This window comes from Lampris incognitus, chromosome 2 (assembly GCF_029633865.1).
Source record: "Lampris incognitus isolate fLamInc1 chromosome 2, fLamInc1.hap2, whole genome shotgun sequence".
NCBI classification, from domain to species: domain Eukaryota; kingdom Metazoa; phylum Chordata; class Actinopteri; order Lampriformes; family Lampridae; genus Lampris; species Lampris incognitus.
Window position 1 is genome coordinate 148,504,541 of NC_079212.1, and position 12,500 is coordinate 148,517,040.

At 48.7% G+C, this 12,500-nt stretch overlaps 1 protein-coding gene across 5 annotated transcripts in view; it reads right to left on the minus strand.

The window, feature by feature from the left end:
* The window catches only part of stab1 (stabilin 1), a 280,261-nt gene that overhangs the window by 88,356 nt on the left and 179,405 nt on the right, over positions 1 to 12,500 (minus strand). For all 5 annotated transcript variants that reach the window (XM_056273194.1, XM_056273192.1, XM_056273193.1 and 2 more), the window contains 3 exons: positions 10,655 to 10,734; positions 4,620 to 4,745; positions 3,045 to 3,118 (listed from right to left, as the gene is read on the minus strand). In XM_056273194.1, the coding sequence (XP_056129169.1) occupies positions 3,045 to 3,118; positions 4,620 to 4,745; positions 10,655 to 10,734 (280 nt within the window). The remainder of the gene's footprint in view (positions 1 to 3,044; positions 3,119 to 4,619; positions 4,746 to 10,654; positions 10,735 to 12,500) is intronic.

The window sequence follows — 12,500 nt, forward strand, 5'->3', positions numbered from 1 at the left end:
GTCTTTTAGGACTGGGGTGATGTGGTGCCAGGATTTGGTGAAAGTTAAAAGTCGGGCGGATGCGTTCTGGACCAATTGGAGTCTCTTGATAGAGCTAGCACTGATGCCATAGAGGAGTGAGTTGCAGTAATCAAGGCAGGAGGAGATGAAGACATGGATCAGTATCTCAGCAACAGGGTGTGTGAGAGAGGATCTTATTTTCAATGTTGCAAAGGTGGTAGAAGGAGGATTTGACCATTTGGCAGATATGTGGCTCAATGATGAGGGTGGGATCAAGGATCACACCAAGGTTGCGTGCCTGGGGGGAAGGGGAGACAGTAGTGCCATCGATGGTGAGTGCAAGGTTGTTGATTTGGCTGAGAGTTGACTTGGAGCCAATGAAGAGGAGTTCAGTTTTGTCACTGTTGAGTTTGAGGAGGTTTTGCTGCATCCAGACTTTAACTGCAGTCAGACAGGAGTCGATGTGAGAGAGGGGTGGATTGTGAGGGGATTTGGTGCTGAGGTATATCTGGGTGTCATCAGCATAACAGTGGAAGTCCAAGTTGAAATGGCGGAGAATCTGACCAAGAGGGAGGGTGTAGATGATGAAAAGGAGTGGGCAGAGTACAGAACCTTGGGGAACACCTTGTGTAACTGTGGATGGAACAGAGGAGTGGTTGTGAAGTGAGATGAAGTGTGACCTGTTGGAGAGGTAAGACTGCAGCCAGCTGAGTACGGTGCATTCAATACCGACATCTTTCAATCTGGTGAGCAGGATGTTGTGGCTCACAGTATCGAAGGCTGAACTCAGGTCGAGGAGGATGAGGATGTTAAGGGCTCCAGTATCAGCAGAGATGAGGAGGTCATTAAGTACTTTAAGGAGTGCAGTTTCAGTGCTGTGGAGTGGGCGAAAACCGAACTGGAGGGGTTCAAGTAGGTTGTTGGGAGTGTAGGTAGGTTTTGAGTTGTGTGGCGACAACGCGTTCCAGGGTTTTAGAGAGGAAGGGGAGATTGGAAATTGGCCGGTAGTGGTTGAGGCAGGATGGATCAAGATCAGGTTTCTTGAGAATTGGGGTGACAGCTGCAGTTTTGTAGGCAGAGGGTACAATTCCATGGGACAGTGAGGAATTGAAAAGTTTGGTGAGGTAGGGGCATAGGGCAGGGAGGCATTTCTTCAGTAGGGGGGTGGGGAGGGGATCAAGGGAGCAGGTTGTGGATTTTGATGAGCTGATGAGTTCAGAGATAGTTGTAGGGGCAACTGGAACAAACCGGGAGAGGCGGCGATCAGGGGGAGGGGTATGGAGGTCAAGAGGAATGGGGAGAAGAGGGGCCGGAGTAGGTGCTGCTGAGTCAGACGCAGGGGACAGTGATTTGTTGATAGCGGCGATTCTGTCTGCAAAAAATTGGAGAAATGAGTTGCATTGTTCAGCAGTAGAGTTGGAGAGGGCATCGGCGCGGGGCTTGAGGTTGTTTACAGTGGAGAAGAGGGTGCGGGGATTGTGGTTGGAATCATTAATGATGGTAGAAAAACAGGCAGACTTGGCGGCGGTGAGGGCCTCTTTGCAGGCAGAGAGGTGGAGGTTATGGGCTTCTTGATGTGCAGTGAGAGATGTTTTCTTGGCAAGTCGTTCCAGTTGGCGGGCAGTCTGTTTCATTGTGCGGAGCTCAGGTGTGAACCAGGGTGCAGAGGTGTTGAAGGAGACCGTTTTTGTTTTGATATATAGTATAGATATAGAGTATATATTATAGGGTATAGATATAGAGTATAGATTACAGAGTATAGACTATAGATACGATATATATTATAGAGTGGATTATACAGTATAGATTACAGAGTATAGGGTATAGATATAGAGTATAAATTATACAGTATAGATTACAGAGTATAGGGTATAGATATAGAGTATAGATTACAGAGTATAGATTATAGGGTATATATAGAGTATAGATTAGAGTATAGACTGTATATTATACAGTATAGATTATATAATACAGACTATAGATTATACAGCATAGATTATCAGGTATAGATTATAGACTATAGAGTATAGACTATAGATTATACAGTATAGATTATAGAGTATAGATTATTGACTATTACAAACTGATCTCTTCTCTCACATGTCTTTTCTCTCTCTCTGAATGATGTCTTCTCCCTTCTCTTCTTCTGTGTGTGTGAATGGTGTCATGCGAGTCTCTTATGTGTGCACGTGCAGTCTGTCCTCCTCCCAGGTCTCCATGGTGATGGTGGTCGCCACCAGAATGCTGCTTGGCATCCTCCTCATCACATTTTCTTTTTATATATCTTATAAATCGATATAATTTGTTATCCTGTTTCGACGTCCGTCTCTCACTCAGATGTGTGACTTTTTTTTCTTCTTTTTTTTGTCTACATGGTGATGGTGGTCACGTGGCTCAGGTCCTGGGCTGTTCTGGTGGCGTCTGGACACTGCTTGGCATCCTCCTCATCATATTCTTCACAGATTTTATAATTCCATTTAATTGTGTTATCCTCTTTCGATGTTGTATTGTGTAAATTGTGCAAACACAACATCATGTCACGTTGTGCATCTTGGGAGAGAGATCCTCCTCTGTTGCTCTCCCCGAGCTTTCTTCCTGTTGTTCCTCCCTGTTAAAGGGTTTTAGGGAGTTGTTCCTTGTCCAATGAGAGGGTCTAAGGACGGGATGTTGCATTGCTGTGAAGCCCCCTGAGACACATTTGTAATTTGTGATGTTGGGCTATACAAATAAAATGACTTGACTGAAAGGCGGGCTATCGTTCTATGTTACCCAAAAGAGCAGTTAGATACACCCCCTAGATAAAGGCGGTGGGTCACTTGCCCACTGGCTCACCTTACCCCACTCTGCCCTATCTTACTGTATTAGCTAACAGCTACAAGGGGCACCTTACTATTTTGACTGACAGTTGGGTAGCTCACTAGATTAGCTAACAGAGAGTATTCCACAAAGTTAGTGAAAACGTAACGAGCTAACAGATGCGTGGTTTGCCATGTTAGCTAATGGAGGCGTGGTTTGCCCTGTTAGCTAACAGAGGGGGGTCTTACTTTATTCGGGCCTGTCCTGGTGCATTCTGCTGACACGTGGCAGCCTCCGTTGTTGAGCAGACAGCCATCCAGCTCTGAAAAGACACACAACAACAACACTTCCATGAGCTTCCATCAGGTATTGCTGCTCGATCAGACAGCGAACCGTAGTGGAGCACATGTGACAAAAGTTATGAGAACCTCCACACAGCCTCCATCAGCAATCCATACCCTACTATTCTACGTCAACTCTACACCCTGCTCCCTCTGATAAGATGTCACTTCTTAACAGTTTCCAGTCTGTAGTAACGTCGCTGAAGCATTTTCTTTTCTTTTTTTCTCCCCAGTTGTATCTGGCAAATTACTCCACTCTTCCGAGCTGTCCCGGTCGCTGCTCCACCCCCTCCGCTGATCCGGGGAGGGCTGCAGACTACCACATGCCTCCTCCCATACATGTGGAGTCACCAGCCGCTTCGTTTCACCTGACAGTGAGGAGTTTCACCAGGAGGATGTAGCACGTGGGAGGATCACGCTGTTCCCCCCAGTTCCCCCTCCTCCCGAACAGGTGCCCCGACCGACCAGAGGAGGCGCTAGTGCAGCGACCAGGACACACACCCACATCCGGCTTCCCAACCGCACACATGGCCATTTGTGACTGTGCCTAACTGCAGTCCACTGACTTCCGGTTTCTACTGCAGTGGTCACACCAGTTTCCTGTTTGTTGGCGTGTGCTACTGACAACGGCATGTTGTTCACGATGCCTGCAAGATTTACCATGGATAAATGTCAGCTGGTAGGTGCAGGTGAAAGTTTGCTGGTAGGTGCAGGTGAAAGGTTGCTGGTAGGTGCAGGTGAAAGTGTGCTGGTAGGTGCAGGTGAAAGGTTGCTGGTAGGTGCAGGTGAAAGTTTGCTGGTAGGTGCAGGTGGAAGTGTGCTGGTAGGTGCAGGTGAAAGGTTGCTGGTAGGTGCAGGTGAAAGGTTGCTGGTAGGTGCAGGTGAAAGTGTGCTGGTAGGTGCAGGTGGAAGTGTGCTGGTAGGTGCAGGTGAAAGTTTGCTGGTAGGTGCAGGTGAAAGTGTGCTGGTAGGTGCAGGTGAAAGTGTGCTGGTAGGTGCAGGTGAAAGGTTGCTGGTAGGTGCAGGTGAAAGTGTGCTGGTAGGTGCAGGTGAAAGGTTGCTGGTAGGTGCAGGTGAAAGGTTGCTGGTAGGTGCAGGTGAAAGTGTGCTGGTAGGTGCAGGTGAAAGTGTGTGGACAGTTGTGTGCATGTGGTTGACATGTATCCATGGCAAATCTTGCAGGCATCATGAACAACATGCCGTTGTCAACAGCACACGCCAACAAACAGGAAACTGGTGTGACCGCTGCAGTAGAAACCGGAAGTCAGTGGACTACAGTTATGCAGAGTCGATTGTGTCTGTAGGGGCCCTCGACCAAGCCGGGGGTAACATGGGGATTCGAACCGGTGATCCCTATGTTGGTAGGCAACGGAATAGACCGCCACACCACCCGGATGCCCCGCTGAAGTGTTTTCCTGCAAATATTTTTGTATATTTCAGAGTTCAGGTGGAGGTGAAGGGTTGGAGGTTGGAGTCCAGTACCCAGGCAAATGACTCCGTCCCCGGTGTAGCCCTTGTTACAGGTACAACTCCTCTCCCCGGCCGAAATCTTTGTACAGACGGCAAACTGTGAACATCCACCATTTGATCTGCTGCATAAATCCATCTCTGTGGAGAGAGAGAGAGAGAGACAGACAGACAGACAGAACAAAGAACAAGAGAGAGACAGACAGAGTGAGGAAAGAGAGAGAGCGAGAAAGAGAGACAGACAGAGTGAGGAACGAGAGAGAGAGCGAGAGAATGTCACTAAATATAGAAAAGTGTAGGTTATGTGTGTGTACTGTGTGTAGGTTATGTGTGTGTAGGGTGTGTAGATTATGCGTATGTAGGGTGTGTAGATTATGTGTGTGAACTGTGTGTAGTTATGTGTGTGTAGGGTGTGTAGGTTATGTGTGTGGACTGTGTGTAGGTTATGTGTGTGTAGGGTGTGTAGATTATGCGTATGTAGGGTGTGTAGATTATGTGTGTGAACTGTGTGTAGTTATGTGTGTGTAGGGTGTGTAGGTTATGTGTGTGGACTGTGTGGAGGTTATGTGTGTGTAGGATGTGTAGGTTATGTGTGTGGACTGTGTGTAGCTTATGTGTGTGGACTGTGTGTAGTTTATGTGTGTGTAGGGTGTATAGTTATGTGTGTGTAGGGTGTGTAGGTTATGTGTGTGGACTGTGTGGAGGTTATGTGTGTGTAGGATGTGTAGGTTATGTGTGTGTAGGGTGTGTCGGTTATGTGTGTGGACTGTGTGTAGGTTATGTGTGTTTAGGGTGTGTAGATTATGTGTGTGGACTGTGTGTAGGTTATGTGTGTGTAGGGTGTGTAGGTTATGTGTGTGGACTGTGTGTAGGTTATGTGTGTGTAGGGTGTGTAGATTATGGGTGTGGACTGTGTGTAGGTTATGTGTGTGTAAGGTGTGTAGGTTATGTGTGTGTAGGGTGTGTAGGTTATGTGTGTGTAGGGTGTGTAGGTTATATGTGTGGACTGTGTGTAGCTTATGTGTGTGTAGGGTGTGTAGCTTATGTATGTGTACGGTGTGTAGGTTATGTGTGTGTAGGGTGTGTAGGTTATGTGTGTGTAGGGTGTGTAGGTTATGTGTGTGTACTGTGTGTAGGGTGTGTAGGTTATGTGTGTAGAGTGTGTAGATTATGTGTGTGTAGGGTGTGTAGGGTACGTAGGTTATGTGTGTGTAGGGTGTGTAGGTTATGTGTGTGGACTGTGTGTAGGAGGGGTAGGTTATGTGTGTGTAAGGTGTGTAGCTTATGTGTGTGTAGGGTGTGTAGCTTATGTATGTGTACGGTGTGTAGGTTATGTGTGTGTAGGGTGTGTAGGTTATGTGTGTGTAGGGTGTGTAGGTTATGTGTGTGTACTGTGTGTAGGGTGTGTAGGTTATGTGTGTGTAGGGTGTGTAGGGTGTGTAGGGTGTGTAGATTATGTGTGTGTAGGGTGTGTAGGGTGTGTAGGTTATGTGTGTGGACTGTGTGTAGGAGGGGTAGGTTATGTGTGTGTAAGGTGTGTAGGTTATGTGTAGGTTATGTGTGTGTAGGGTGACCAAATGAGTGTGGGTGACGTTCGGACAGGGGGGTCCTGGTTGGTCGTGTGGTCGTGTGGTCTTGTGGTCATGCGGTCTTGTGGTCTTGTGGTCATGTGGTCTTGTGGTCGTGTGGTCTTGTGGTCGTGTGGTCTTGTGGTCATGTGGTCTTGTGGTCGTGTGGTCATGTGGTCTTGTGGTCGTGTGGTCTTGTGGTCGTGTGGTCGTGTGGTCTTGTGGTCATGCGGTCTTGTGGTCTTGTGGTCATGTGGTCTTGTGGTCGTGTGGTCTTGTGGTCGTGTGGTCTTGTGGTCATGTGGTCTTGTGGTCGTGTGGTCATGTGGTCTTGTGGTCGTGTGGTCTTGTGGTCGTGCGGTCGTGTGGTCGTGTGGTCGTGTGGTCGTGCGGTCGTGCGGTCTTGCGGTTTTGCGGTCTTGCGGTCGTGTGGTCTTGCGGTCTTGCGGTCTTGTGGTCATGTGGTCTTGTGGTCGTGTGGTCTTGTGGTCTTGCGGTTTTGCGGTCTTGTGGTCATGTGGTCTTGTGGTCGTGTGGTCATGTGGTCTTGTGGTCGTGTGGTCTTGTGGTCGTGTGGTCGTGCGGTCGTGCGGTCTTGCGGTCGTGCGGTCGTGCGGTCTTGAGGTCTTGCGGTCTTGCGGTCTTGAGGTCGTGCGGTCGTGCGGTCTTGCGGTCGTGCGGTCTTGCGGTCTTGCGGTCTTGCGGTCTTGCGGTCGTGCGGTCTTGCGGTCTTGCGGTCGTGCGGTCTTGAGGTCTTGCGGTCTTGCGGTCGTGCGGTCTTGCGGTCTTGAGGTCTTGCGGTCGTGCGGTCGTGCGGTCTTGCGGTCGTGTGGTCAGGGTGGGCCAGTACTTCACATTCAGTGTCAGTGAACAGTAAAACACGTGAAAGTCAAAGCTGGTCTCTACAATGTAGTGTTTGCTCCTGAACAGGAAGTCAATCATCCGTCATTACTACGTTTGCTCCTGAACAGGAAGTCAACCGTCCGTCATTACTACGTTTGCCCCTGAACAGGAAGTCAATCATCCGTCATTACTACGTTTGCTCCTGAACAGGAAGTCAACCATCCGTCATTACTACGTTTGCTCCTGAACAGGAAGTCAATCATCCGTCATTACTACGTTTGCTCCTGAACAGGAAGTCAACCGTCCGTCATTACTACGTTTGCTCCTGAACAGGAAGTCAATCATCCGTCATTACTACGTTTGCTCCTGAACAGGAAGTCAACCATCCGTCATTACTACGTTTGCTCCTGAACAGGAAGTCAACCGTCCGTCATTACTACGTTTGCTCCTGAACAGGAAGTCAATCATCCGTCATTACTACGTTTGCTCCTGAACAGGAAGTCAACCGTCCGTCATTACTACGTTTGCTCCTGAACAGGAAGTCAATCATCCGTCATTACTACGTTTGCTCCTGAACAGGAAGTCAACCGTCCGTCATTACTACGTTTGCTCCTGAACAGGAAGTCAACCGTCCGTCATTACTACGTTTGCTCCTGAACAGGAAGTCAACCGTCTGTCATTACTACGTTTGCTCCTGAACAGGAAGTCAACCGTCCGTCCGTCCGTCCGTCATTAGGAGGAACAGTGACTGTGCTGTGTGTAACATTGTAAATCATAACCCAATACATAAAAGTAACTTTCATTTCTTCATTTTTATCAGCGCAGCGCCCCGGAGAATCTCAGGGGCGTCTGGGTAGAGTAGCGGTCTGTTCTGTTGCCTACCAACACGGGGATCGCCGGTTTGAATCCCTGTGTTACCTCCGGCTTGGTCAGGCATCCCTACAGACACAATTGGCCGTGTCTGCGGGTGGGAAGCCGGATGTGGGTATGTGTCCTGGTCGCTGCACTAGCGCCTCCTCTGGTTGGTCGGGGCACCTGTTTGGGGGGGGGGGACTGGGGGGGAATAGTTTGATCCTCCCTAGTGCTACGTCCCCCTGGTGAAACTCCTCACTGTCAGGTGAAAAGAAGCGGCTGGTGACTCCACATGTATGGGAGGAGACATGCGGTAGTCTGCAGCCCTCCCTGGATCAGCAGAGGGGGGGCAGCAGAGACCGGGACAACTCGGAAGAGTGGGGTAATTGGCTAAGTACAATTGGGGAGAAAAAAAGGGGGAAAATTAAATCTCAGGATGTAGCACGTTTCACCGACCACATGAACTCTGTGGACACCACATCACGTTCACCAGGAGGATGTGGAACATGACAGGGTAGTCTTCCTACACTGGGACATTACAACTGGTGATGGGGGACATGTTATTGTTGATGTTTACCGTAAACCAACACATACTGATCAGTACTTAAGGTCTGACTCTCATCATCCACTGCAGCACAAACTAGGAGTCATCAGGATGCTGGACCACCAAGCTGACAACGTCCCCACCGACACAGCGGCCGGGGAAGGGGAGAGATCCCACATTAAACAGGTCCTGGTTAAGTGTGGTTATCCTAACTGGGCGTTTGTCAAAGCCAGGAAGACCCCAAACAGTGCAGCAGCCAATCGAAGAGAGGAGAAGGACACCAGCTGTCTAAGTGTAAACCAGTGGTGAGTCTGTATGTGGTGGGAGTGTTGGAAACGCTAAGACGTGTATTTGCAAACACTGCGTCTCAGTTGCTTTCAAACCCCAAAACACTCTGTTCCAGAAGTTGGTCCACCCCAAGGATCAGGTCCCCGACACAAACAGAGCAATGTAGTGTAGCTGTTAAGTGGCAGGAGGGTTGTCGTGACTTGTACATCAGGGAAACTAAACAGATGCTGGCCAAGAGGATGGCACAACACAGGAGAGCTAACATGTCAGACCAGGACTCCACAGTCTACACCATCTACAGACCAGGACTCCACAGTCTACACCATCTACAGACCAGGACTCCACAGTCTACACCATCTACAGACCAGGACTCCACAGTCTACACCATCTACAGGCCAGGACTCCACAGTCTACACCATCTACAGACCAGGACTCCACAATCTACACCATCTACAGACTAGGACTCCACAGTCTACACCATCTACAGACCAGGACTCCACAGTCTACACCATCTACAGACCAGGACTCCACAGTCTACACCATCTACAGACCAGGACTCCACAGTCTACACCATCTACAGGCCAGGACTCCACAGTCTACACCATCTACAGGCCAGGACTCCACAGTCTACACCATCTACAGGCCAGTGGCCACTCTTTCAAGGATGAGGCCCTGTGTGGCCCCGAGGTTTGTCCAGGGTGTCTCCCCACCTGCTGCCCAATGACTGCTGGGAGAGGCTCCAGCATCCCTGCGACCCTGAGAACAGGATAAGCAGTTTGGATAATGGATGGATGGACCTGCACATCCTTGATAGGGAGGAACGCTGGTTTGAACGGGGAGTCAACCAGGCCATCTATGTGAAGAGGGAACGACCGTCCCTGAACCGGGGGGGGGGGGTCTAGGAGTACATCTGTCATCATCTTACAATGCTGTGACTATAACATTCCCCAGTCCCGGTCATTGGTTTGGGTCGTTATGCCACTGTATTGTTTATAAGGGTGGGGACACCTGCAGTCACTGTATTGTTTATAAGGGTGGGGACACCTGCAGTCACTGTATTGTTTATAAGGGTGGGGACACCTGCAGTCACTCCATTGTTTATAAGGGTGGAGACACCTACAGTCACTCTATTGTTTATAAGGGTGGGGACACCTGTAGTCACTGTATTATTTATAAGGGTGGGGACACCTGTAGTCACTGTATTATTTATAAGGGTGGGGACACCTGCAGCCACTGTATTGTTGATAAGGGTGGGGACACCTGCAGTCACTGTATTGTTTATAAAGGTGGAGACACCTGCAGTCACTGTATTGTTTATAAGGGTGGGGACACCTGCAGTCACTGTATTGTTTATAAGGGTGGGGACACCTGCAGTCACTGTATTGTTTATAAGGGTGGGGACACCTGCAGTCACTCCATTGTTTATAAGGGTGGAGACACCTACAGTCACTCTATTGTTTATAAGGGTGGGGACACCTGTAGTCACTGTATTATTTATAAGGGTGGGGACACCTGTAGTCACTGTATTATTTATAAGGGTGGGGACACCTGCAGCCACTGTATTGTTGATAAGGGTGGGGACACCTGCAGTCACTGTATTGTTTATAAAGGTGGAGACACCTGCAGTCACTGTATTGTTTATAAGGGTGGGGACACCTGCAGTCAGGTGAGACTGAAGAGGACACTTAGATGATAATGAAACGTGTCTGTCAGTAAACGTTGTGTCCAGATGAACTGATTCAACTTTGTGACATCAAAATACCGTTTCACAGTGATCAGTATTTCATGTTTTGTTAGGCTGTAACTAATCAAAACTCAGGTTTCGTCTAATTTTCGGGAAAATCAGGACAGGATCCAGGATTTGGGACAACTGCTCATAATTGGGGACTGTCCTGAATTTTTCGGGACGTCTGGTTGCAGAGTGTGTGTATAACATGTGTAGCATGTGTACAGACCTTTACAGTGGGTCCCATTTCCTTCATATCCACCGACACACACACAGGCCGGAGCTGTTCCCATCAGTCCTGTGACACAACTAAGTAGACAGACAGACAGACAGACAATCAATCAATCAGTCAATCAATCAATCAGTTTATTTTGATGAACAAGTACACAGGGGGATGGATACATGGATGGATGAATGAATGAAGTGTCCCCCCACACATCTGGAGCAAATTTCTTCATCTTAGTTCAGACTCCTTCCTCATTATCATCATCATCTCCTGTGGTGACATAGAGGTGGACAGGATTATTCTAGTCCACTGTTTGCAGATGATTCATTTTCCCCGGTGCAGCTCCAGCACAGCAGAACAGGGAGGAACTCTGGATCTTTGTCCATGTTAATCTGGAATGTGAACATACCTTTTCATCGGATGTGTGTTTAATATGATGAACACGTGGACATGTGAACTCTGGGATCCTGTGAGACCCATTCAAACCTCCATGACTGAAGGCAAGGCAAATTTGTTTTTGTAGCACATGTCAGCAACAAGACAATTCAAAGTTCATCCATCCATTCATCCATTCCAAACCCCTTATCCTGCTCTCAGGGTCGCGGGGATGCTGGAGTCTATCCCAGCAGTCGTTGGGCGGCAGGCGGGGAGACACCCTGGACAGGCTGCCAGGCCATCACACAGAGTAACCCAAAGGAGTTGAATCAAGTGCAACTGGACTTGGTATATATCCGTGAAGACGTTTCGCCTCTCATCCAAGAGGCTTCCTCAGTTCTGGCCTTTCTGACTAGACCAAGCTAGTCTGACTGGCTGCTGATGAGACTCAGATATTTATCCTCTAGGAGTCGCTGTCAGAGCTATAGATGTCCATGGCTCTTTGTGATCCGATGTTAAGCAGCGACGGTCGTTGGGGGTGTTGGTTTCGACTTCGTTAGTGCTCCATTCAGTGGTCATGAGAGTGGTTGGAGCCGTTAGTGAGCGACTGTTGTTCTTGGAGGCTAGGCTTCTTGAGTCTCCTGGGTAGAGATGAAAGGACGGCATTGTAAGTGGGAGATAGGTGGTGTCGCAGACCTCCTCCTCTGTTGAGGGATGGTTTTTCCAGTTTCACATAGATGGCTTCCTTCACCCCTCTTTCAAACCATCTATCTTCTCTGTCCAAAATGTGTACATTGCTGTCCTGGAAGGAGTGTGTCTTCTCTTTAGGTGTAGATAGACTGCTGAGTCTTGTCCTGAGGAGTTTGGCCTTCTGTGTTGGACCATCCGTTTGTGTAGTGGTTGTTTGGTTTCTCCTATGTATAGATCAGTGCGATCCTCATTGCATTGTACAGCATACACCAGATTGCTTTTCCGGGTGTGTGGTACACGGTCTTCAGGATGAACAAGTCTTTGTCGGAGTGTGTTGCTGGGTTTGAAGTATACCAGGATGCGGTGTTTGTTAAAAATTCTCCTGAGTTTCTCGGAGACCCCAGAAACATATGGGATGACTGTGTTATTCCTTCTGTTCCTTATCTCCTCGTCGCTCACCTGGTTGGTCTTTCTGGAATGTGTTGCAGTTTTCACAAAGGTCCAACTGGGGTAGCCGCAGGTTTTTAAAGCTCCCCTCAGGTGTTTGTGTTCTTCCCGTTGGGCCTGAGTGCTGCTGGGCACATTGTCAGCTCTGTCTTGCAGAGTTCTGATGACGCTCAGTTTGTGTTCCAGAGGGTGGTGTGAGTCCAAAAGTAGATATTGGTCTGTGTGTGTAGGTTTCCTGTAAACCCCAATGTGGAGGCTCCTGTCTTCCCCAATGTGGACGTCACAGTCCAAGAAGGGCAAACTGTTGTTCTTTATGTCTTCCCTTGTGAACTTAATG